At 46.6% G+C, this 24,646-nt stretch overlaps 1 protein-coding gene across 3 annotated transcripts in view; it reads right to left on the bottom strand.

Annotated features, from left to right (window-relative positions):
- LRRC20 (leucine rich repeat containing 20) overlaps positions 1-24,646 on the bottom strand; it is a 150,938-nt gene that overhangs the window by 124,618 nt on the left and 1,674 nt on the right. For all 3 annotated transcript variants that reach the window (XM_038409210.2, XM_038409204.2, XM_038409205.2), the window contains exon 2: positions 1,985-2,114. In XM_038409210.2, coding sequence (XP_038265138.1) covers positions 1,985-2,114 — 130 coding nt within the window. The remainder of the gene's footprint in view (positions 1-1,984; positions 2,115-24,646) is intronic.

Here is a 24,646-nt window from a genome sequence, read left to right as displayed (position 1 = left end):
ATTGGTGACAGTATGTTAAAATTGCCCATGTCCTCCTTATCATCTAAGCCTAAAAGATACACGGCCCATGCAGTGAACTGTTGAACTGATCGTATCATAATCACACTATCTGTCTGTTCTGTGCTAAAGAATGAAGTGAGGCTCTCACGCCTTATCTAGAAAAAAGTATAGAGGCTCTCTTATTTCCCCTGCTAGGCATGAAGACTGATAGATGAAGGAGCAAAAAGAACAGCTGTAGAAGATGTTCAACTGTTCTTGAGGTATTTTCATTTCAATCAAGCCCAAATTTTTTATTCTTAATACTTTATTATGGTAGCGTCCAAGGGCTCCATTTAGGATTGAGGTCCCACTGTGTCAAAAGTTATACAGATGGGAAAAGAAAACAAAAAACAGTCCATATCCTGCAGAGCTTATGTACCTTTCTGGCTGCACATAGGATGTCAAATTCTACACGAAGAGCCAACTTAAAAAGCATCCAAGGACACTGATAGCGGATAAAGAGAAATTAATTAAATGATAACTAGGAATCAGTTAAACCTTCTAAGAACCTGTGGTCTTCCCTGGTAGGCCTAATTCCTGAACTACATGGACAATTCCCATTACTGGGTGGAAAACCATAAACTAATGACTGATGTGTGTTGAATATGAAGCACAGATGATTTACTAGATAAAATAGGGCTAAGTCAACTATATGGCCCTCTCCAATTTCATTAAGGGGTGCTGACAGTTAACTTCGAGGATACTGTTGTAAAATTTGCCTTTTTAATAGATTTGGGATTGTACATGTCCCCAGTGCTAACCGTCTATGTCATCTATAGTGGTGGACTCTATACTCTGACTAAAGAATGCTCCTGTGACATACCAGAAGATGACAGTGTTGACAGAACTGAAAGAATGACTGGTTTCTGTACTGACTGTACATCTTCCTACAATCAAATGGGGAGGACCATGTACAATACAAAGACTGTGGTTCTCATTTTGGGCAGCAGCCAAACTGAGCTCAGCATAGCACAGAAAAGGGCTGGAACACAGATGGCTGTGTCACCTTTCTACCTTTCAGACTGTGGAGATGACTGGAGACTAGAGCAGTCCCTGGCAGACACTGGAGCAATCACAGGAATTGCCCTAACTGATGTTGTTCTACAGTGACTCTTTATGGAGCCATCCACCAGCACAGAACAGTCAGTGGGCAGTGTGGTCCAACTATGCCTCCTCTCTCCCCTACCATACCACAAGATCTTGTGATGCAATAAAGGCCGGCACAGGACAATTGTGCTGGCTCTATGCTCCAGGGGGAAACCCCTCCTGTGACAGTCGGTAAGGGCTGCTTCCACTCCCTCTGCAGGCCCTTTACACCACCAGTGCAGTATAAAATAGGACACTGAGGAAGGCAAAAATCTAGCCCTCTGTTTACAAACAGATTGACATTTTCAAAGAGAACATTATTTCCATCCTCCTACAAAGGAACTAGTCAACATACCAGGTTGGGGGCACAGCAGGCTGCAGTCTCTACTCCAAACAGATGACACAGGGACCTCTGCCAGAAAGCTAACCAACCTGGCAATAATTGGCACACTTTTAAAATGCACAATTCATTCAAAATAAATACAAAAAAAGTTTTTGTATTATGAAAATAATTAAAGTATCCTGCTGCAAACAGTTAATTATTAACACTATTTTCTGGACCATGCACATCCCGATGACATTATTAACCATGCTAGCACACGCATGCCAAGATTAAGTGAAAGAAGCCATGTTGGCCTCTGCTCTCTTTGGAAACATGGATTGGGAGATGGAGAAATCAACATTTTTCATAATATAAATGGAACAAATTGGTAGGAAAACTAAAAACCATTCTCCAGCTGTCTTGGTAACACCCTTTTAAATGACTGAGTCCGAGAATAATGGCCTAGTGTCCCTGGTTGAAGGGTCCCTCTGTATGGGACCAACTCACACTGTGAGCAAAGCCAGATGATTAACTCACCTAGCGAGTCTGCTCCATTCTCCACTGTTTCATTCACCTTTCTGGCAACTCTGGCTACAGCTTCCCCCATCTTTTTCTCCATGCAGGTACCACACCCAGTCCCACCAGGGAAGCACTTCCACAGAGGAAACTGTGAATGAGGAAACAAAAACAGTGAGGGTCCAGTGTGCTAACATATTATGAAAGGGACAAGTAAAAATAGCAGTCAATGGGACGGGATTTATTCCTGGTAAAAAGTTATCAATCAGAAGTTAATATCAGGACTGCTATTAAGCGGAATCTGCTGCATTTAGCCTCACAACTACTTCCCCATCTGTAAAATGAGGATAACTGTAGCACAGAGAAACTAAAGTGATTTGCCCAAGGTCCCACAGGAAGTCTGTGGCAGAGGGAGGACTTCCACCCAGGTCTCCCAAGTCCTAGGCTGGCACTCAAACCATGGAACATCCTTCTTCCCCCAGTTCCTTTCTACTCCACTCTGCAGTGAATAGTGAATTTTTACAACGGGTCAAGATACTCCATTGCCTGCATTTTATGTAGTCATTTACAATAGTACAAAGCAATAAGAAATAGCAGTTATTTGCATGTACTTTCCACTAATGTAAGTAACTACACTGTAACTACATAAAATACTCTGTATTTTTGTTTTAATTAATGAACAGACTCCATGAACTTCAATTTTAAATCTCCCTTAATTACTCGTTACTGTCGTTATTGTTGCACCATCCAATAGACTACAAAATGAGTAAATGTATCTTTAAAATGATTAATTGCTTTAAGTTATATTCATAAATCAAAATTGTCAATCATAGCTATCAAAATAAAAAAAAGACATTTGTAGATTCTTAATATTATTGACCACCTTTTGTTAAACCTATTTTTTCCAATAATTAAATACTGAAATTTTCACACCAAATATAAATATGTAAATTAAAAAAGTTAACACCCCTTCCCAAAACCAAAAACACCAAACCTCTCAAATTGAGCCCCATATGAAGATCTGAGTTGTTCAGGATGTCAGAACTCCTGACTATATATTAAAATCACAAGGAATCCCATGACCCTACAGTTATCTGAATATTTAACTGTTGGACTAGATTATCCCTTGTGCACAGGTGGCGGAAGGGTACAACAGGAAAAAGAAAAACCTATGATACTCTCCTTAAATTCTGGAGGATTTTCTTTATTATATGCAGAGGCAGATTAGGGGTTTGTGGGGCCCTTGCCCAGAACAAGTGGGGGCCCCTCCCCACCCTTTCTGTCTGCAGTGTGTCCCCCTACCTCTACTGCTCCCGCCAGGGAAATGTGATCGGGACGTGGGGGCTTTCCCAGACCTGCCCAGCACTCCTGCCAGGGAGTCGGTTCTGGGCACGGGGGCTTGCTGGGCGGGCAGAGTGTGGCAAGCTGCCGTGCCCTAACCTGGCTCCCTAGCAGGAGCACTGGGCATGCAGAGTGGGGCAAGCCCCACTCCCTGACAGAAGCACTGGGCAGATGGACGGAGCCGGGACACCCGGGCATAGGCCCCGTTGGCCTAGTGGCTAATCTGCGCCTGATTATATGTTGTCCCATTTTTGTCCCAGGGTGGAATGTCTACTTGGTTCCCTATAGTGTGTCTTTCATACAGAATGTTTCAAAGGTAGACAAAATGAGGCTATATGGCCTCATTTAAAAATTCTTAGAAGCAACCCTCATAGTGAGTAATGGAACATGAGTTATTTACACACATAAACTGAGGCTCAGAAAAAACATACAAATAAACATGGAAAAAAAGAAACCAGAGCGACAATACATGCAAGTGAAACCTAGGTATATCCAGAAGAGGAACTGTTCAGTTCACTAGTCCTTACAAAAATACTTGTGTTTTCAGTAACCTGAACTTTTCAGCAATTAAGACAGCAGGCCTCTAATACCAGGCCTTCTCTGGGTTCCTCCCCACTACCTCTTTACTAGGGTTCACTTACGGAGTAAAAGGCAACACTCTGCTTCTAACTACCTCTCCTACCCCCAGCCAACTCTAACCTTCACCTGGAAGTATGCAGAAATCACTCATAGTGATTGCTGAGGTCATTGGTTGAATGTCTTAGGATGCAGAGACCAGCCCTATCACAATAACAGTAGTGTGCAGTGACGGATCAAATTGCCCTTTTTGTGAGACCACAATACTCGAAAGTTATGGGCTTGAAGCAGAAATTACTGGGTGGAATTCTATAGCCTGTTTATGCACATCAGACTAGATTATTATAATGGTCCCTTCTGGCCTTAAAATCTATTAATCTATTTTGTTTTCAAAGGGGACCTCTGGCATTTCTGTTGGCATGAATTAACAGAAAACTGGGGAGACAAACTACAAAGAATTTTGGCTCAAAAAGAATTGTAAGAACAACAGATGAACCAAAATGAGAAAGTAGAAGAAAACCAGTGGATGCATCTAGTAACATCATGCAAGAAAGCAGTAGCCTAGAACCCCAGTCTGTAGCTGGTCAAGCAGCACATCTCCATGTCATGCCTCCTTTGGATGCTTTTGGTATCTTTACTAAGGAGTATGCCTAAGCCCTCCTAGACAGTGACTCAGCAGTAGTGGTCCTATATTTAGTTGACTGAGCAGTAAAAATTAAAATACTGGACTGGTGACAGAAATCCAAGACTTCAGATCCAAGATACCTTTCCATGCAAATCTGCAACTGAGTTGGGCTGCAATATTCCCTAAGCAAACCTAAGTGATATTACAACCAAATGCTGTCACAGTCTGCATTGATCCAATACAGCTTACTTTTTCACTTATGGGGAAAACTAAGGACGATTAACAGCAATATCTGCTTACATCCTACAGTTACTTCACATGCCACCCAACTATGAGGAGGCAGGGAGACGATCCGCCGCCCCCCTCCCCCAAAGTTGGAATTTCACCCTCCCCACACTTTCATGTTCAACATCAAAACGTTCAGCATAAGAAGTTATTTGTTTTCCCACTCTAGGGCCACCCCCTCTCTTGCCCTCAGCTCCCTTGCAGCAGGAGTGCGCTGCCGAAATGCACAGAGCAGGAAGCAGGCGGCGTGCATTACAGTAGCCTCCCTTCACTTTCAGCTGCGGGGCTCTCAGGCTCACTGTTTCCTGGACCGGATGGACGCAACCCCTCGACGAGTGCATGTTAGCAGTCTGCACTGAGAAGTGCAAACTCTCGGGCTGCGTTGGCAGCCCCACTCCATCGGGGAGTTGGGCGGTATCCACAGGCCCCATTGTGTGTGAGGGGGAGGAGGAAGCTCTTCTAATCTTTTTCTCCGTGCGAGATGAGGGAAGCGGAGGACGATCTCTTACCCAGCACCAGACCCACGCTGCTGTGGCTCAGCCTGAATTCCCAGCTCCGTCTGTCACCGGACAGACCACTGTGAAGAACAGCAACAGCTGCCTCTATAGCCCAACTGCAGGGGACAGGAAGCGGGGGAGGGAAATCCAACGAGGAGGACCTGGCAGAGAGCTGCAAAAGACCCAGAGCCAAGAAATGCAGGAGCTCTGGCAGCGGGTTAGGCACAAGGGTGAAGAAGTCGGGTCCTTGTTCCAAGGTCAACATGTTTTAGGGAATTCATCCATGTAAGGCTACCATTTTTTTTTTTTTAAGAAAGGTCACCAAAATAAATAAGATTGGCTGTTGTACCTATTTATATTAGGAATTATTTATTAATAATTAGAATAAGGATGTGGGCTTTGACTGGTTATAAGTCAAAAATGCATCTCAGGTCACCCCCCACAGACACATCCCTGTGATCGTTAGACTGTTTTGAGATAAGTAAGATTTTGCACTTCCTGACCTGAAGCTTTAACTTTATTTCTGTGCAATATGCTGTCACAGGTCACACCCTCACTTCACCTCCCTGTACATTTGGAGCTAGGGTATGATTCCCTACTCACTAGAAATACTCAGGGTACATCTACAGTACAAAATTATTTTGAAATTATTCTATTTGAATTTTCGGAAGCTATTTTATACATTCGGTCTTCCGTGTCCCCACTAAAGCGCGTGAATTTGGCGGATTGCGTCCGCAGTACCAAGGCTGCCATCGAATGTCGGAGCGGTGCACTGTGGGTTGCTATCCCACACTTCCCATAGTCCCCGCTGCCCATTGGAATTCTGGGTTAAGCTCCCAGTGCACGATGGGACAAAAACATTCTCACCGGTGTTTCTGGGTGTGTGTCGTCAGAAAGCTATGGCAGACAATCGTTTTGCACCTTTTTGGCATGCAGACGCCATACTGCTTTCAGCAGACAGTGCACCGCTGCTCTCCTCCTCCTATGAATCCACCTCTCCAACTCAACTCTGCTTGGCCATCGTGAACCAAGCAACACAGCTTCCGCCGCCAACTCTGCTCTACCGCTGTTGCCATGCTTCTGAGCTTCTCCATGTTGTCTGTCCTGGGTACCCACCTCTGTGAAAGCCACAGAAGACAACCATTTTCCACCATTGCTCGGCTACTGTGAACCGAACAGCACACCTTCCGCCGCCAATTCTGCTCTCCCACTATTGCCACGCTTCCAAGCTTCTCCATGTTGTCTGTCCTGGGCACCCATCTCTGTGAAAGCCACAGAAAACAACCATTTTCAGCTGTTGTTCCCTTTTTCTCCTCCTGCAGCAGGCATAAATATTTCAATGCGGCCCCTATCTACTCCGTCCCAGAGGCTGGTCCAGATTAGAAGGCAGAAAAAACAAACTCGGGATGACATGTTTGCCAAGCCCATGCAATCCTCCCTCCCTGATAGGGCCCAGTTGAATGCGTGGAGGCAAACAATTGCGGAGTCACGTAAAGCATTACATGAAATATATAGGGAGAGAATCCTTTGAACCCAATTAGAGTTGTCTCACCAGCTAACATCTCAAATTAGTGACATGAATACAAAGAGAGGAGGGAGCAAACTGACATGATCCGCAGTATGGTGGATCTAATGCGGGAAAGGCAACAAGACCACAGACTGCTGCTGCAGCCCCTGAATAACTGCCCTTCCTCCTCCCCAAGTTCCATAGCCTCCTCACCCAGACTCCTAAGAACATGGCGGGGAATGGGGGAGGCTATAGGGACCCACACAGTCAACCCCAGAGAATTGCACAAGCAGCAGAAAGCTAGCATATCCTAAATTTTTATTTGGTTTCTGGACTTGTCCTTCCCTCGTCCTCCACCCCCCAACCCAATACTCCCCCTCCCCCATCTAGCTTCTGATTTCTCTCAATGTTTTGTGCAACAAATAATAAAGAACGGTTTTTAAAACAATTGTGACTATTTCCTATATTATATATATAGGGGGCAGGTAACTTTAAGAGAAAAACAAACACAACTCACACTGTACCCTGGCCAGTCATGAAACTGGCTTTCAAAGCTTCTCTGATGTGCAGTGCGCCCTGCTGCACATTTCTAATCGCCCTGTTGTCTGGCTGTGCAAAACTGGCCATCAGGCGAGTTGCCTCAACCTCCCACCCCGCCATAAACGTCTCCCCCTTACTCTCACAGATATTGTGGAGCACACAACAAGCAGCAATTACAATTGGAATATTGGTTGCGCTGAGATCTAACTGAGTCAGTAAACTGTGCCAGCGCTCTTTCAAATGTCCAAATGCACATTCTACCACCATTCTGCACTTGCTCAGCCTATAGTTGAACTGCTCCTTACTACTGTCCAGGGTACCTGTGTACAGCTTCATGAGCCATGGCATTAAGGGGTAGGCTGGGTCCCCGAGGATAACTGTAGGCATTTCAATATCCCCAACAGTAATTTTCTGGTCTGGGAAGTAAGTTCCTTCCTGCAGATGTTCAAACAGACCAGAGTTCCTGAAGATACGAGCGGCATGCACCTTTCCCGGCTATCTCACACGGATGTTGGTGAAATGTCCCTTGAGATCCACCAGTGCTTGCAGCACCATGGAAAAGTACCCCTTGTGGTTATGTACTGGCCGCCCCAGTGTTCCGGTTCCAAGATAGGGAAATACGTTCCATCTATTGTCCCACCGCAGTTAGGGAACCCCAGCGCATTAAAACCATCCACAATGGTCTGCACATTTCCCCAAGTCACTACCCTTGATATCAACTGGTCAATGATTGCGTTGGCTACTTGCAGCACAGCAGCCCCCACAGTAGATTTCCCCACTCCAAACTGATTCCCGACTGACCGGTAGCTGTCAGGCGTTGCAAGCTTCCACAGGGCTATGGCCACTTGCTTGTCAACTGTGAGGGCTGCTCTTATTTTGGTGTCTTTGCGCTTCAGGGCAGGGGACAGCAAGTCACAAAGTTCCATGAAAGTGGCCCTACGCATATGAAAGTTTCTCAACCACTGGGAATCATCCCATACCCGCAACACTATGTGGTCCCACCAGATTGTGTTTGTTTCCCGGGCCCAGAATCGGCGTTCCACAGCATGAACCTGGCCCAACAGCACCGTGATCTCCCAATCGCCACATGCCGTGCCGTCTGTGTCCACGTCCTCATCAGTATAGTAATTGCGCTGTCGTCGCTTCCTCACCCGGTTTTGCAGGTACTGCACATACTGCTAGATAATGCGCGAGGTATTTACAATGGTCAAAACTGCAGCGGAGATCTGATTGGGCTCCATGGCTATGGCGCCTGCACGGGTAATCCTGGAAAAAGGGCGTGAAACGTAGGAGAGCAGAGTGGCAGCAGAAGCTGTGCTGTTTGGTTCACGGTAGTATTTTAAAAGATACATTTTATAGAACAAAGAGGACACTGTTTCTCATAATACACAGCACATATTCTTTCTGTACAAGGTCTCATTTTGCCTCTTATACTGAAGTGCCTGCCACTTTGGTGTGAGTAAGCCATCACATGCGGCCAGGCAACAGAATTCAGCTTGCAGGCAGCCTGCGGGCTCTCTGGGATGATCGCTTCACACAACACTCCCTCCCACGACACACACACATACCCACCCACCCACCCACCGCGGGGCTCTGATGGAGCTCTGAGCAGGGATGAGCCCTTTAAACTAAGCACGAACAGCCCAGCGCGGCTGGGTTTCGCCCTACCCCCCACCACGTGGCTCCGATTAAGCTCTCACTCACCAGAAGTGCCTCCTCCAGGGTCATGGTCCGGGAGGCTATTGGCTCCAGCGTTAAGAATAGTTCCTGGCTGGGGGGGGAAACAGATTCCCCACTTGCCGCCTGTGCACTGTCCTCCTCCTCCTCCTCCTCTTCGTCCTCCAAAAAAAACTCATCCTCCTCGCTCCGTGCTACTCCCCCCTTGCAGGTGTCCACGGACAGTGATGGGGTAGTGGTGTTGCCACCCAACATAATTGCATGTAGCTCACGGTAGAAGCAGCATGTATGGGGCTATGACCCAGAGTGGCCGTTCGCCTCCCTGGCTTTTTGGTACCCTTGCCTGAGCTCCTTGATTTTTGTACGACACTGCTCTGTGTCCCTGGAGTAGCCTCTTTCCTTCATGACCCTGGAGACTTTAGCGTACGTATTTGCGTTCCTTTTTTTGGAACGTAGTTCTGCCATAACAAATTCGTCTCCCCAACATGTGATGAGATCCAGTACCTCCCGTTCGGACCATGCTGGAGGTCATCTGCGAATCCGGGACTGTGCTGATGGTCGCCTGTGCTGATTGTGACCAAACAGGAAATTCAAAAGTTCCCGGGGCTTTTACTGCCTACCTGGCTAGTGCATCAGAGTTGAGTGTGTTGTCCAGAGCGGTCACAAGGGAGCATTCTGGGATAGCTCCCTGAGGCCAATATCGTCAAATTGCATCCACAGTACCTGTAACCCGGAACCGCGATCTCGATTTTAGCACTACTCCACTTGCCAAGGTAGAGTACAGAAATCGGAGTAAAGAGCCCTTTAAATCGAAAAAACTGGTTTGGTCGTGTGAACGGAACCAGTTTTATTTCGAGGTAACTCGGCTAATCCCGAAATAACCGCATACTGTGAACCAGGCCTTAGTTGCACTAGCTCCCATTGAGCTAGTGCACAAAAAATAGTAGTGTAGCCAGGGTAGTGAGAGTCATGGGATAAGCATGCTGACTACATGCCCAGGGGGTTCAGGTGGGTTTGTACTTGGTACGGCTAGCCTATGCTGCTGTTGCTCCTGCCACCTATGCTACCCCAGCTACACTGCTATATTTAGAAGGCTAGCTCCATGACAGCTAGTACAACTATGTTTACGCAAGCAAGAAATCACACCCTCAGCTCCAAGTGTAAACATACCCTAACTTTTAGGATATGCCACTTGACGTGACTCAAGAGGTATTTTATCATGTATAGCCACTCAAAACCCCATTTCCTCATTCAAGTGCTATTTGTAAAAATAGAAGGTGTGGAGGGATGCATGGTATGTAGCAGCATACTATGTAGAAATAAAACCTTTGGTTTAGAGAAAGGCATGTCACATCTACTTCACAACATATAACATTTGCATGGTTGGGTCATTTTGGGGGTGACGCAAGAAGTCACAGACAGTCAAAATTTTGTCACAGCCATTCAAATCTAGTTCCTTATTCAAATGACTATTAATATTTATGTTCTTTATAAAGGAGGTGTGAGGGAGATGCTGAGGCGGCACAAGTGGGAATGGGACTTGGGGTTAGAGGGCAGGGCTGATGTGGCACAAGGAGGAACAAGAGTTTAGGGTGAGAGGGAGGCACTGAGTTGATGGCAGAGCGGGTTCAGCTGAGATGGTGACACCGAAATGGTGGGGCTGGAGCTCAGAGAGGTGCTAAGGCTGCAGAAGCACAAGCAGGGACAGGGTGAGAGTTAATTGGCATGAGATGGGCTTATGCTCAGGAGAAGCTGTGGAGATGGCATGAGCTAGGGCTCTTGGTGCCCAGGAAACAGTGAGTTCCTGATTTTCTAGCAGGAAGAAGCAGCAGAGTTAATCAGGGAGGCAGCTCCAGACACTAGGTTGGATGGGAAGCTCTGAGGTGGCACAAATGGTGTGAAAGGATCAAGTTTAGGCAGGAAGCACTGAGGCAGTAAAAGTGGGTGCATGATCTGAGGCTGAAGGGAAGTGACAGAGAGGGGGAAGGCTGAGGTAGTGAGCTGGGGAGACAAGAGCAAGCTGAAGGGCATGAACTACAGCTAGCTCACTGTCATAAATATAAAGGGAAGGGTAACCACCTTTCTGTATACAGTGCTATAAAATCCCTCCTGGACAGAGGCAACATCCTGTTACCTGTAAAGGGTTAAGAAGCTCAGCTAACCTGGCTGGCACCTGACCCAAAGGACCAATAAGGGGACAAAATACTTACAAAACTTGGGAGGGCGGGGGAAAGTTTCCATTTGTTCTCTTTGTTTACATGGTTGTTCTTTCTTGGGACTGAGAGAGGCCAGACATAAATCCATCTTCTCCAACCCATCCTAATCCAAGTCTCCAATATTGCAACCAGTATAGGTAAGCCAGGCAAGGCGAATTAGTTTATCTTTTGTTTTATGTGAATTTTCCCTGTATTAAGAGGGACCTTTATTCCTGTTTTCTGTACCTTTAAGGTTTTGCCCAGAGGGAAATCCTCTATGTTTTGAATCTGAATACACTGTAAAGTATTTTCTATCCTGATTTTACAGAGATGATTTTTACCTTTCTTTTTTTTCTTTTTAAATAAAACCCTTCTTTTAAGAACCTGACTAATTTTTCCATTGTTCCAAGATCCAGGGGTTTGGGTCTTTGATGATTTTGTAACAAATTGGTTAGGATATTATTCTCAAGCCTCCCCAGAAAAGGGGGTGTGAAGGGCTTGGGAGGATATTTCGAGGGAAAAACGTCTCCAAGTGGTCTCTTTCCCTGTTCTTTGTTTAAAATGCTTGGTGGTGGCAGCATACTGTTCAAGGACAAGGCAAAGTTTGTACCTTGGGGAAGTTTTTAACTTAAGCTGGTAAGAATAAGCTTAGGGGAGTCTTTCATGCGGGTCCCCACATCTGTACCCTAGAGTTCAGAGTGGGGAAGGAACCCTGACACTCACAGTGGCTGAGACCCTCGATGAGGCATGAATGGTAGGAAGGGATTGAGTTTAGGTAGGAAGCACTGAGGGAGTAAAACAGGGTGGGGGAAGAGGCTGGAGTAGAAGGATGGCTGAGATGGCAGGATAGGGTGGTAGGAGCAAGTTGAGGAGCCGTGAGTTGGTGCCAGTTCAGATTAGGTGGGAAACTTTGCAGTAGCATGAGTGACGGGAAGGGCTTGAGTTTAGAAGGAAAGTGCTGAGGCGGTAACACCAGGGGGATGTGGCTGGTGGGAAAGGGCTGAGGTATTGTCACATAATCAGCTGGTCAGAGTGACCACTGTGTAATTTGGCTGCAGGTCTTCCAAGTCAATATTTATACTATTCCTTTGAAATGGGACAGAATCGTGGCCCATTACACTCCATTTAAACCCAGTCTGGAATTCTAAAGCCAAACCTCTGGGATTCTGCCTTGCTTTGGTCTTGAAACCAAGAGATTCTGCAACAATGCAAGATAAATTAAAAAAATAAAAATTCCTTTGAAAGATTTGGAATAAATCTGCCACCACAGCTTTTTCTTAGTGTTGGTGGAATACATTTTGTTTCATACAACCTTTATATTCATTATGTAATTAAAATATATCGCTGATTTTTGTAGCAAGAATTTCAGCCCTGTCTAAGGCTTTCTGACAGACACTTTTTCTGTTTCCAGCACCTCCAAGGAAAAGCAGACAAGAAGCAAGCATCCAAGAAACAGGAAAATAGGAGGAACAAAAATAAGTCACTGAAATGGAGGCGAAGGAAAGGAACGTATGGCAAAGTGACCTCCCTGTAAATTAGAGTTCAGATCTCTCTGCCCTTTTATTTTCTGTGTATTATTCTGCTTTCACGGATTAGAGCAGGGGTAGGCAAACTTTTTGGCCTGAGGGCCACATCTGGGTATGAAAATTGTATGGCGGGCCATGAATGCTCACAAAATTGGGAGTTGGGGTGCGGGAGGGGGTGAGGGCTCCAGCTGGGGGTGTGGACTCTGGGGTGGGGCTAGAAATGAGGAGTTCCACTAACTAAATTTACAGCTAATCAGAGACTGCCTTAATATTAGTGATCAAAAAACATTTCACATGCTACTTAGAGAAAAAAGTCCTGTAATTAGGATATGCAGGTTTCAGAGTAGCAGCCGTGTTAGTCTGTATTCGCAAAAAGAAAAGGAGTACTTGTGGCACCTTAGAGACTAACAAATTTATTAGAGCATAAGCTTTCGTGAGCTACAGCTCACGAATGCATCCGATGAAGTGAGCTGTAGCTCACGAAAGCTTATGCTCTAATAAATTTGTTAGTCTCTAAGGTGCCACAAGTACTCCTTTTCTTTTTAGGATATGCAGGTCTCTCTTCCTCTTGCTGTTCGAGCTGTCACTGATGTTATGAGCTAGTCAAACAGATAACCATATAATTGTGCTTTAGAGGACTTGCTTATTCAATGCTGATGGATTTCACTAATTTGAGAAGTTAGCTAGTGAGAAACTCTAATTGGGTTCAAAAGGATTCTCTCCCTATATTTTTCACTGGCTAGGGTGTGTAACTAGGTTATACAACATGTCTCCTTTCACATTTTGGATATTTACTCATTATATAAGCTAGCTAGGGAGAGACACACTACAAAGGGACTATTACAGCTTCTTACTGATTAGATCAGACAGTCATAGACACTACCCTATAAGTAGGGTTCAGAGGTCTCTGAATACAACACATTTGGGAATATATTGATTTGACAGTAGGCTGGAGACCTGCCCTCTAAATGGGACGCATGGTCACTATCTCGTGTGTGACAGACTGCCCTATAAATGGAGGTAGAGACCAGTGAATAGAAGAAATTCAGGGATGCCACTACTCTGAAAAGTTAGATGGACAAAAAGCCATGTATTTACAGCTCACAGATCTCTGTCTATATTTGGGTAGTTGGGGAGATGCCTCTATAAGTAGCATTTAAAGATCTCTTCAAACATACATTGGAATATCAATCATTAAGCAGCTGGAGAGATCGCCCTGTAATTGGGGTTCAAAGATCTCTGCCTCTATTTGCCAGTTAGTGAGATCGCCCTGTAACTGGGGTTTAGAGGTCTCTGCAGAGGTGACAGTGTGGGATCTCACTCCTTTGACAGGTTAGCTGGCGAGATCGCCCTGTTGTTGGGGTTTACAGATCTCTGCCTCTATTTGCCTCATTAGTGAGACCACCCTGTAACGGTCGTTGGAACTGTGGCATCTAGCTTAGCGAGTTCTCTTAGTTTCCCTAGCTCTTGTAGTTTATTTTCATAGTAGTTAGTAGCTCCTGGGCTGGGGGGTTCACCTTCCATCCTGACCACTTTTTCTTCGGGGGCTTTCATGCCCAAGTCCCAAGAGCTCAAGCCCTGCAAGTCTTGCTCCAAGACCATGCTTCTCTGAAGTGTCTGAGGGAGTCTCACCAAGCCAATAGGGCAAAACCCCTTGCAAATCCTGCACCTAAGACCAAAAGGAGCAAGACTTTCACCTTAAGCTGCTCCTTATGGAGGCGGCACTTTAGACCTCAGCCTCGTGTGGCGCAGCAGGACCTGGCCCCGAGTTCTTCGGTGCACAGCACCCCCGCGAAAGAGGTGGAAGCAGCACTGTGGATGTACTCTGGTAGAGATTCTCAGCACCACCGCTCCCCGGCGCCTAAACCGTTGAGATCAATCCGGCACTGCTCCCACATCCCGGCACAGAATCAGCACAGGAAGCAAGGGAGGAGTGGCTCTCCACAGACCCACCGGCCCTGGAGCTGGCCAATGGGGCACGTCCCAGAGAGGATCATCCAGGTCCAAAGCCTATGGAAGTGGCACAGTCAACTTTGGCCCTGCCAGGGGGACCCGTCTTGTCCAGTGCCATTGGACTCTCCAACCCACAGCATTGAGGAGGTACAGCTGCCATACACCCTGGATACTTTTATGGCCATAAAGAACTCATTGCCATGACGGTTGCCTACGATCCACTCCAAGCCTCCAGTACCACAGCGTATGGCACCATCTCAAGGCAAACCAGCGATGACCAGGCCATCAGCACGGTTGGTCGAGTCCCAGCACCGCTCCCAATCGTGGCGCCAGTCGTACTCGTGGTGCCGCTCCAGATTGTGCCAGCGCTCCCAATTGCAACGCCGATCCTCATACCAGTTGCCTTCAAGGAGCAGGTCTTGGACCCAGCATTGCCAGCTCTGCTCCGCTCAGGGCCACCCTGGCCCTTGTGGCCCTGATCCCATTCCTCGGGGTTGGAAGCAGAGTCTAGGTATTCGCAGCAGGATCGGCACTGGTCAGGCCGTGGATGCCCTGAAGTGGGGGCAGAGCCATGGTTGGCGCAGGGGCCGGGACCAGCTTAGTGGCCATTCTGGACCCTGTGGGCATACCACCAGGCCCAGGATGCCCAGTCTAAAGGCTCCCGGTCAGCCCCCTCTGAACCCAGGGTGCCAGAGGCCTCAGCCAGTTAGCCCATCCTTAAGGGTGCTGAGGAGGAAACGTGCCCCTGCTCCCTCTCGGAACCCATTCCGACTCCGCTTCCTGAGCCGGAGGTGGACAGCGAAGCAGGTCATCAGGCTCCTGCTGAGCAGGAGGGTAGGGAGGACCCTGTTCCCACCTTGGCCTCTTTGTCCTCCTCCTCAGACGAGGCTGTTGCAGGCACTTCCGTCTCCAAGTCACCTCCCATAGACAGCCGTGCCCATCAGGACCTTCTCCGCAGGGTGGTGTGCAACATGGGACTGCAGGCGTCAGAGAACCAGTGGTAGACATTTTGGCCCCAGAAGGTCCATCGAGGGTTGCCCTGCACCTCATCAAAACTATTCAAGCCAATGATAAGACTATCTGGCAGACTCCGGCCTCTATCCCCCTACAGCCAAAGGTATGGAGAGGAAGTACTTCATGTCCTCGAAGGGGTACAAATACCTCTTCACATACCCACAGCCCTGCTTTCTGGTGGTTGTGGCCATGAATGAGAAAGAGAGGCAGGGACAACACGCCCCAGCACACAAATCCAAAGAGGCCAAGCGACGGAACTTATTTGGCCGCAATGTGTACTCCACAGGGGAGCTCCAGCTCAGGACTGCCAACCAGCAGGCAATCCTGAGTCAATACAACTTCAACTCCTGGAACTCGATGCTCAGGTTCAAGGAGCTTGTGCCACCTGAGTCTGGGAGGAGGGCAAGGCAGTGGCACGGACCTCTTTACAGGCCTCACTGGCTGCTGCAGACTCGGCAGGGTGTACCTTGTCCTCAGAACTGCCATGAAACTCACCTCTTGGTTACAAGCCTCGGGCCTACTGTCTGAGGTTCAACAGACAATGCAGGACTTCCCTTTGATGGGACAGGCCTGTTCACGGAACAGACTGATTCTAGGCCGAATAGCCTAAAGGACTCAAGGGCAACTATGAAGTCCTTGGGTATGAGTACTCCCACAACCCAAAGGAAGCAATTCAAGCCCGAGCAGCCTCAACAGCGCTCCTACCCTCCTTGGCTGAGGCAGGATTTTACATGTGGAGGGGAAAGAATGGCAGAAGGAAGCCTTCCAACCCCCCATCTGGACAAGACCAGGGCCCAACCAAACCATCGTCTGGTTCCAAGCAGGCCTTTTGAAGGCACGCCCAAGGACGGCATACCAGACTTACCCCCAGATCCTTCCCCACCCTTTCTGAATAGTTTGTCCCACTTCTACCGTGCATAGTCCCAAATAACCTTGGACTGCTGGGTCCTCCGCACAGTGGAAGCAGGATACTCTCTCCAGTTCTGCTCCTATCTGCCCTCCCACCCCCTTTCCCCATCCCTCTTCAGGGACCCCTCTCACAAGCAACTCCTCATCCAGGAGGTGCAGGTGCTTCTCGCCATGGGAGCAGTGGAGGAGGTTCCTCAGGAGGTAAGGGGCAAGGGACCTGTGTGGGCTCAACAAGTTCAGGATAAAGTTGAAGTTCCGCATGGTCTCCATAGGCACTATTATCCCCTCCTTGGATCCGGGAGACTGGTATGCTGTCTTCAACATGAAGGATGTGTACTTCCACATAGCGATTCATCATGTGCACAGGTGCTTCCTGTGCTTCGTGGTCAACCACAAACATTATCAGTTCACAGCCTTTCCGCTTGGCCTCTCAACAGCCCCTTGAGTGTTCACCAAGTGCATGTCAGTCGTGGCTGCCTTCCTCCATTGGCAGCAGGTGCAAGTATACCCCTACCTCGATGATTGGCTGCTCAGGAGCTGCACCAGAGGGCAGGTGCAGTCCCAACTCTGCTTGGTCAGGTGTATGTTCAAACGGCTGGGTCTCCTCCTCAATGTGGGGAAGTTGACCCTGGAACCAACCCAGAGAATAGAATTCATTGGGGCAGTATTAGACTCTGTTCAGGCATGGGCCCTCCTACCGGAATCCCAATTCTGAGCGATCACGAACATCATTCAAAGCCTTCAGCAATCCCCAGACTCAACAGCAAGAGGGTGCATGAGTCTCCTCGGCCACATGGCATCTTGCACTTATGTGACCTGGCACGCCAGCCTCTGGCTCAGACTGTTGCAGGCGTGCCTCACCTAGACCTACCGCCCGGGGTGCAACAACTTGAATTCAGTGGTCACGGGACAGGTCCTCACATCCCTTCGCTGATGGCTTGACCCCCGAGCAGTGTGCAGAGAAGTCCCCTTCCACAGCCTCCAGCCTTCCTTGTCCCTGGTTATGGAAGTGTCGACTATATGGTGGGAGACACATCTGGGGGACCTTCAGACACAGGTCTCAGAATGAGTTCTCCCTCCATATCAACGTTAGGGAGCTGATGGCAGCGCGCCTTGCTTGCCAGGCCTTCCAGCCCCCACTGCAAGGGCGGAACATAGCTATTCTAACAGACAACACCACAGCCATGTTTTACATTGACAAGCAAGGGGGAGCCCATTCCTCCCCCCTATGCCAGGAGACCCTTGGGCTGTGCGAGTTCTGCATAGCCCACTCCATTCACCTGAAAACATTCTGCTCCAGAACATTCAGAACATGCTGGCAGACCGCCTCAGCAGTCCTTCCACACTCACGAGTGGTCTATCCGACCGGATGTCATACACCCCATCTTCCAAAGGTGGGGTTTCCCCAGGTTGACCTTTTTGCCACCCAATGCAACGGGAAGTGCCCAGCATTCTGCTCCTTCCAGGGTCGCAGCCCGGGCTCCCTCATGCAGGCATTCCTGCTATCCTGGAGAGGTCACCTGCTCTACGCCTTCCCTCTGTTCCCTCTTGCACACAAAGTCCTGCTCAAGATCTGCAGGAAGAAGGCAAAGGTAATTCTGATAGCTCCAGTGTGGCCTTGCCAGCACTAGTACATCATGCTGCTGGAGCAGTCAGTGGACGTACTGGTAACGTTGCCTCTCCTCCCTGACTTACTCACTCAGGACCACGGTCGCCTCTGTCATCCTGACCTACAGTCCCTCCACCTCACGGCTTGGAAGCTTCACAGAGCATCTGTGCTTGGAACAAGTAAGAGAGGCCCTGCTAAGCAGCAGGAAGCCCTCCACTAGAGCCAGGTATCTGGCGAAGTGGAAAAGATTTTCGTGTTGGTGCGACCAGCGCCACACACCCCCGGCACTGATACCTCTCATCTTGGAGTACCTCCTGCACCTGAAACAGCAAGGCCTGACAGCATCCTCCATAAGGGTTCACCTCGCTGCCATCTCAGCCTTCCATCAGGTACGTCTGGCTGCTCAGTATTTACCAACCCTATGGTTGGTCACTTTCTCAAAGGCTTGGGCCATTTATATCCTCAGATCTGCCAGCCTGTCCCTGCGTGGGACCTTAACCTGGTCCTTTCAAGGCTCATGGGGGCTCCTGTTTGAACCATTGACCACGTACTCCCTCCTGTATCTGTCCTGGAAGACAGCTTTCCTGGTCGCCATCACATCTGTGACATGAATCTCTGAGCTAAAGGTCCTCACCTCAGAACTGCCTTACACGGTTCCAAGGATAAGGTGCAACTCAGACCACACCCGGCCTTTCTCCCCAAGATTGTGTCACACTTCCACACCAGCCAGGACATTTTCCTACCCGTCTTTTACCCAAAGGCTCATGCTAGTTCCTGGGAGCAGTGACTACATTCCCTTGATGTCTGAAGAGCCCTAGCTTTTTATATCGAGCACACTAAGATGTTCAGAAAATTGAATCAGCTATTTGTAGCGGTGGCGGACCGGATGAAAGGCCTCCCGGTCTTTTCTCAAAGAATATCCTCCTGGATCATGTCCTGCATCTGCACTTGCTATGAGCTGGCCAGAACCCAGCTCTCACGGCACACTCTACTAGGGCCCAGGCCTCATCAGCGGCACTCCTGGCTCAGGTCCTGATCCAGGAAATCCACAGGGAAACAACTTGGTCCTTGGTGCATACCATCACCTCTCACTATGCCATCGTCCAGCATGCCAGAGACGAAGCGGCTTTCGGTAGAGCGGTCCTACAATCAGCATTTCCTTAACTCCGACCCCACCACCTAGGTAAGGCTTGGGAGTCACCTAATTGGAATCGATATGAGCAATGACTCTAAGAAGAAAAAATGGTTTCTTACCTATCGTAACTTGTTCTTTGAGATGTGTTGCTCATGTCCATTCCAAACCCACCCGCTTTCCCCTCCGTCAGAATAGCCAGCAAAAAGGAACTAAGGCGGTGCCAGGTCAGCAAGGTCATATATTGAGCACCATGAAGGCACCACTCCAGGGGGCTCCACAACCAACCCGACGAGTGCTGCTAGGGGAAAAAGCTTTCCAACGACTGTGCGTGCAGCGTGCCACAGCTAATTGGAATGGATTTGAGCAACACATCTCGAAGAGCAACAGTCACAATAGGTGAGTAACAGTTTTTTCACAGATCTCTGCCTGTATTTGCCTGCCTTATTAGGGAGATCACCATGTAACTGGGGTTTAACCGTCTCTGCAGCAGTGATATTGTGGGATCTCTCTGTTATGTTATCCGATTAAAATATGACCATGTAGATCATTGTTGCTACCATTGTTTATATAATTGCAACAAGTCTTGTACAAAGTATGTGAAGTAAGTTGTCCACGGAAAGGTTAAGATTTGCTGAATATTATGTGATTTGCATGCATGTATTATTTTTGTATCTGATGTTATGAAAATTAACTATATACCTGTATTTCAAATGTTTGCTCCTGTGGTAACACCCACATGGTATTTAGCCTCCAGATCTTGGAGTGACTATTCAAGTTAAATGGCTCATCAAGAAAAACTTAAATCACAATGGACCATGGGAGATGCCTATCTACACTTCATGGTTTCTGCTAGGACTACGCGAAATCATGCATGGACGTGTGACTTGCCCATGCGACTCCAAACACAATCTTGTTACCTGTAATTTTCCACAGTGAGAACAATGGGTTTCCCATCAATTGGTAGAAGGTATAAAAGGCCCTGGAAACATCTCCAATTTTCCTCTTTCCTACTCAACCCTCTGGACTATGAACTTATACTAACAGGAGCATTCTAATCAAAGGACTGAGGATCTTCCAGTGATTTGGAAGCAACCAGAGACTTAACAAGCCAGCAGTTCATTCCATTACTGCTACAAGCCTGATCCAAGAACTTTGCAATTGTTGTATGTATTTGATTCCTTTAACCAATTTTAACTCACCTTTCTGTCTATAAATAAACCTTTAGATTTTAGATACTAAAGGATTGGCAGCAGCATGATTATTGGGTAAGATCTGAGTTATATATTGACCTAGGTATATGGATGGCCCTTTGGGATCAGAAGAACCCTTTTCTTTGATGAAACTAGTTTTAAAGAACAAGTCTAGTGTTTTTGGTGGCGATACAAGGACTGGAATGCCTAAGGCGACTGCTTTTCTGACTTGTTCACAGTGTGGTGAAACAGAAGTTTACTTTTGTTGCTGGTTTGGTAGATCATATGGGAGACTAGCCACCAGTTTTGGGGGTGTCTGCTCTATTTCTCTGCAGTTTGTCCTGAATTTTGTATTCCGAGTTGTGACCCACAGAGGCGCGGTGAAACTCATTCCTTTGACAGGTTAGCTGGCGAGACTGCCCTGTAATTGGGGTTCACAGATCTCTGCCTCTATTTGCCTGCCTGGTTAGGGAGACTGTCCTGTAATTGGGGTTTATGTTTCTTGCCATCAGTTTGATTGTTTAGTGAGAGAGACTGGTTTGCGATTAACCATGAGGTCTCTCCCCTTTTTTCTCTTGGCAACAAGGGAGGTGAAACACTATGACAGAACAGTCTGAGCAAAACTTATTCTGACAATGCTCGGGCAGTACCCCTTCTGTGGGCTAAAAACAGCAAATCAGCTTCCAAGTCTGTCAGCCTGCCACATGTCTCTACTTAGTGTCCTATTACTATCTGTCTGCTCTTAATCCCATCTCCGCACCTTTCATCTGTCCCCCCTTTTTAATTGACTTCTGATTCCTGGTGGTCCCCTCCTCTCCCCTGAAGGGGAGGTCATTCATGTTTCTGTAATTAGTTCACCTTGGAGGCTCCACGTCTCCTGAGAAACTAAAATAGACGGCCACATTTCCCCATCACTTCATTCACACAATATTTTAAATTCTTTACTATAATTTGCTTATTAAAAGTCAATAATAAAGTGTATATTGTACCTCCACATCCAACAAATCAAGAATGCTATTGTGATAAAATACAGGAAAATTTGTGGGTTGTGTCCTAATACCAAGAATGCACTCCAACACTGACTTTTATCATTCATTCTTTACCTATCACTATCACAAATAAGACTTGTGGCACCTTAGAGACTAACAAATTTATTAGAGCATAAGCTTTCGTGAGCTACAGCTCACTTCATCGGATGCATCCGATGAAGTGAGCTGTAGCTCACGAAAGCTTATGCTCTAATAAATGTGTTAGTCTCTAAGGTGCCACCAGTACTCCTTTTCTTTTTGCGAATACAGACTAACACGGCTGCTACTCTGAAACAAATAAGACTGGTTTTAAAAAATGGTGATACTCTCTCAGTGTCTATCTACAACCCAAGATGTACCCACTCATTATACCAAAATAAAGTACTTCGGAGAAGATTGTGCTATCTTCATAATATGGTTATCCATTGCTTGTTTTGTATGCTTTGAGCATGAGCAAAATATTTTTAAATGAGAATATTTTAATGGTCATGGGGCTTCAGAGTCAACACTCATTGGCAATGAAGACAGTTTCTACCTCACTTAGTGCTACTGCTTCATGCTGTCTTCTTTTGGAACAAGATGCAGCTACCAGAGAAAAATATCAATTCATTGCATCACCACAAATGAAGCCAATCTAATCTAAATGCGCATGTATCTACATCCTAGTTTGCCAAAGAATGCCATGTAAGGTCTCTGTGGCAAGCCTGTGTTACACTGGACTTCATAATCATTGCAAAATGTATGCATGCATAATATGTCAGGAGTTATGCACATAAACTGAAAATTATGTTAAGGGCTTTGACTTGGAGCTGCTCACCAAAAGGTTAGACTCAACTAAGAAAGGGATTTTTTGTTTGTCTACATGTAAATTGAATATTATACACTTCACAACGAACGCTTACTTGCAGTCTGAGCACAGCGCTAATCAAGTGATTGTTAAGTCTCGGGGGGGGGGGGGGAGATTATACACAGGAAAAAAACAAGAAGTGGGGGTTAGCCTGTTTGCAAGTGGAGACAATGGATGTTTGGGATTATAACTGCAAGCTGAGTCTCTGTACCTACATCTTTCACCTAGGAAGTAAGCTAACAACAGTTTGCTTCATGATAGGAAGATCACAGGTAAGCCTGGCTGTAATGCGATGGAAAGATTTTGGGTGAGCTTTTGCTCTGTAGGACCTGACAAAGTCTTGTTCATTAAGTTTAGGCTCTAGTATGAGCATTATGATTTTATTTTATATTTAACCCTTTGTTTCTAATATTTTTACTTGCTGTCATTTGAAATTGCTGTTCTTGGTTAGATTTATTTATAGAGAAAACAAATAAGTTTGTGCGTGTTAAGCAGAGCTGTGTTCTATGGTGCAACTGGTAAGCTGTGGTGTACCATTCCCTTGGGCACAGAAGATATGAGTTCTATGACTGTCCTGGGAATCAGATGCTGGACATTCCAGGGAGATGCTCAGAGGACTCGGGGGGTTGAGCGTGCCTCTCATTAACCTGTAAAGAGAAAGTAGGCCTGCAGCGGCCTGGAAGGCAGCACTTGTGTTTCCAGAGGCTGGTGGTGTTGAGGAACTGACCCACAGTATGCACAGATATGGCTTCCTCACACTAAGAGCAGGGTGTAGCCAGGTGCCTCACAACCCTGAGTATCCCCAGGAAGCAACACAAGAGTGCCATGCAGAAAATCCAAATTTATCTCCCAGGTCCTGTCTGTCAGTCTCTGGCTAGCAGTAAATGGGAATACACCAGAGGCAGGATGTCTAGCCGCAAGGTAAAATATACTTTGTAGCACACACAATGGTAAAATGTTCAAGCTAATGGACTATGTCGTCTTTTCTTCCCGCCCCCCCCCTTTTTTTAAATATAAAGTAAAGTTACTGCTCATGAAAGATAGACCGATTTTCCCCAGGAAAATTCAGCATAGGCACTGACAGTACAAGCTTCTTAATCTTGCTCCATAAATGTGTTTTAACGATCACCTGCATCTCTACAGCCTTGTCTACACTTTGAAATTGACAGGTTTCAGAGTAGCAGCCGTGTTAGTCTCTATTCGCAAAAGGAAAAAGGAGTACTTGTGGCACCTTAGAAACTAACAAATTTATCTGAGCATAAGCTTTCGTGAGCTACAGCTCACTTCATCTGCATCCAATGAAGTGAGCTGTAGCTCACGAAAGCTTATGCTCAGATAAATTTGTTAGTTTCTAAGGTGCCACAAGTACTCCTTTACTTTGAAATTGTACCGTTTCTGAACACTGTTGGCAGTAGCCATGTTAGCTGAATGAGGGCTGAACAGAGTTTGGGAATCAATATACTAAAAATTGTGTTCAGTGACCTGCTGGCTAACCACTGAACTGTGTTCAGCTCTGATTCAGCTAACGTTACTGTTGACAGCTATGTTAAGACATGGCAAAATTTTCATATTGTAACTGGGCCTTTAAGGTGAAGGTAGTTCAGTTTCCATGCCTGGTTAATCATTAGCTTCTCTCCTACCACCACCACTAAGGGTTCCAATGAGTGATACAGCTATGTATTCCTTTATGATGGGGACACCTGTCCATTAGAAAATAGATTGAGACCACCTGCTCATTTCACACAGGTCATCAAATTGCTATTCATTACTTTCATCATTACTTCAATCACTGGGCAGGAGATGAAAGTTTTAACTTCTTATCTCCTGAGGCATCCAACACCAGAGCTTGGTTGTTCTGAATTAAACCGGATATAGATTGCAAGAATTACAAAATACACAGTGTAGTTTGATAGCAATTAACTTGTCCTCAGGCATTTCACTGAACAAATCAGCATACAAGTATGGTAATGATAATAAAGTTGCCCTAATTACCCTGACACAGTTAATAAAAAATAATAGCACTACAGCAAAATATTGCAAGAAAGTTGGTTTCATGGTACTTTAGGTTACAAAATAGCACTAGCACAATCAATGTCATTTTGTGGATGAAAATGTAAGAAAGAGGAAGAGACAATACTTAAAATGAAAGTCCAAAAAACAACCAGAAAAGGAATTGAGATTTCAGAGAGAAAAGATAAAGCAAGGACAAAAAATCCAAGTTGCTTTTAG

This window comes from Dermochelys coriacea, chromosome 7, assembly GCF_009764565.3.
Source record: "Dermochelys coriacea isolate rDerCor1 chromosome 7, rDerCor1.pri.v4, whole genome shotgun sequence".
Classification (NCBI taxonomy): Eukaryota; Metazoa; Chordata; order Testudines; family Dermochelyidae; genus Dermochelys; species Dermochelys coriacea.
Note: the sequence above shows the minus strand (reverse complement) of the source record. Positions and strands in the feature narration are given on the sequence as shown.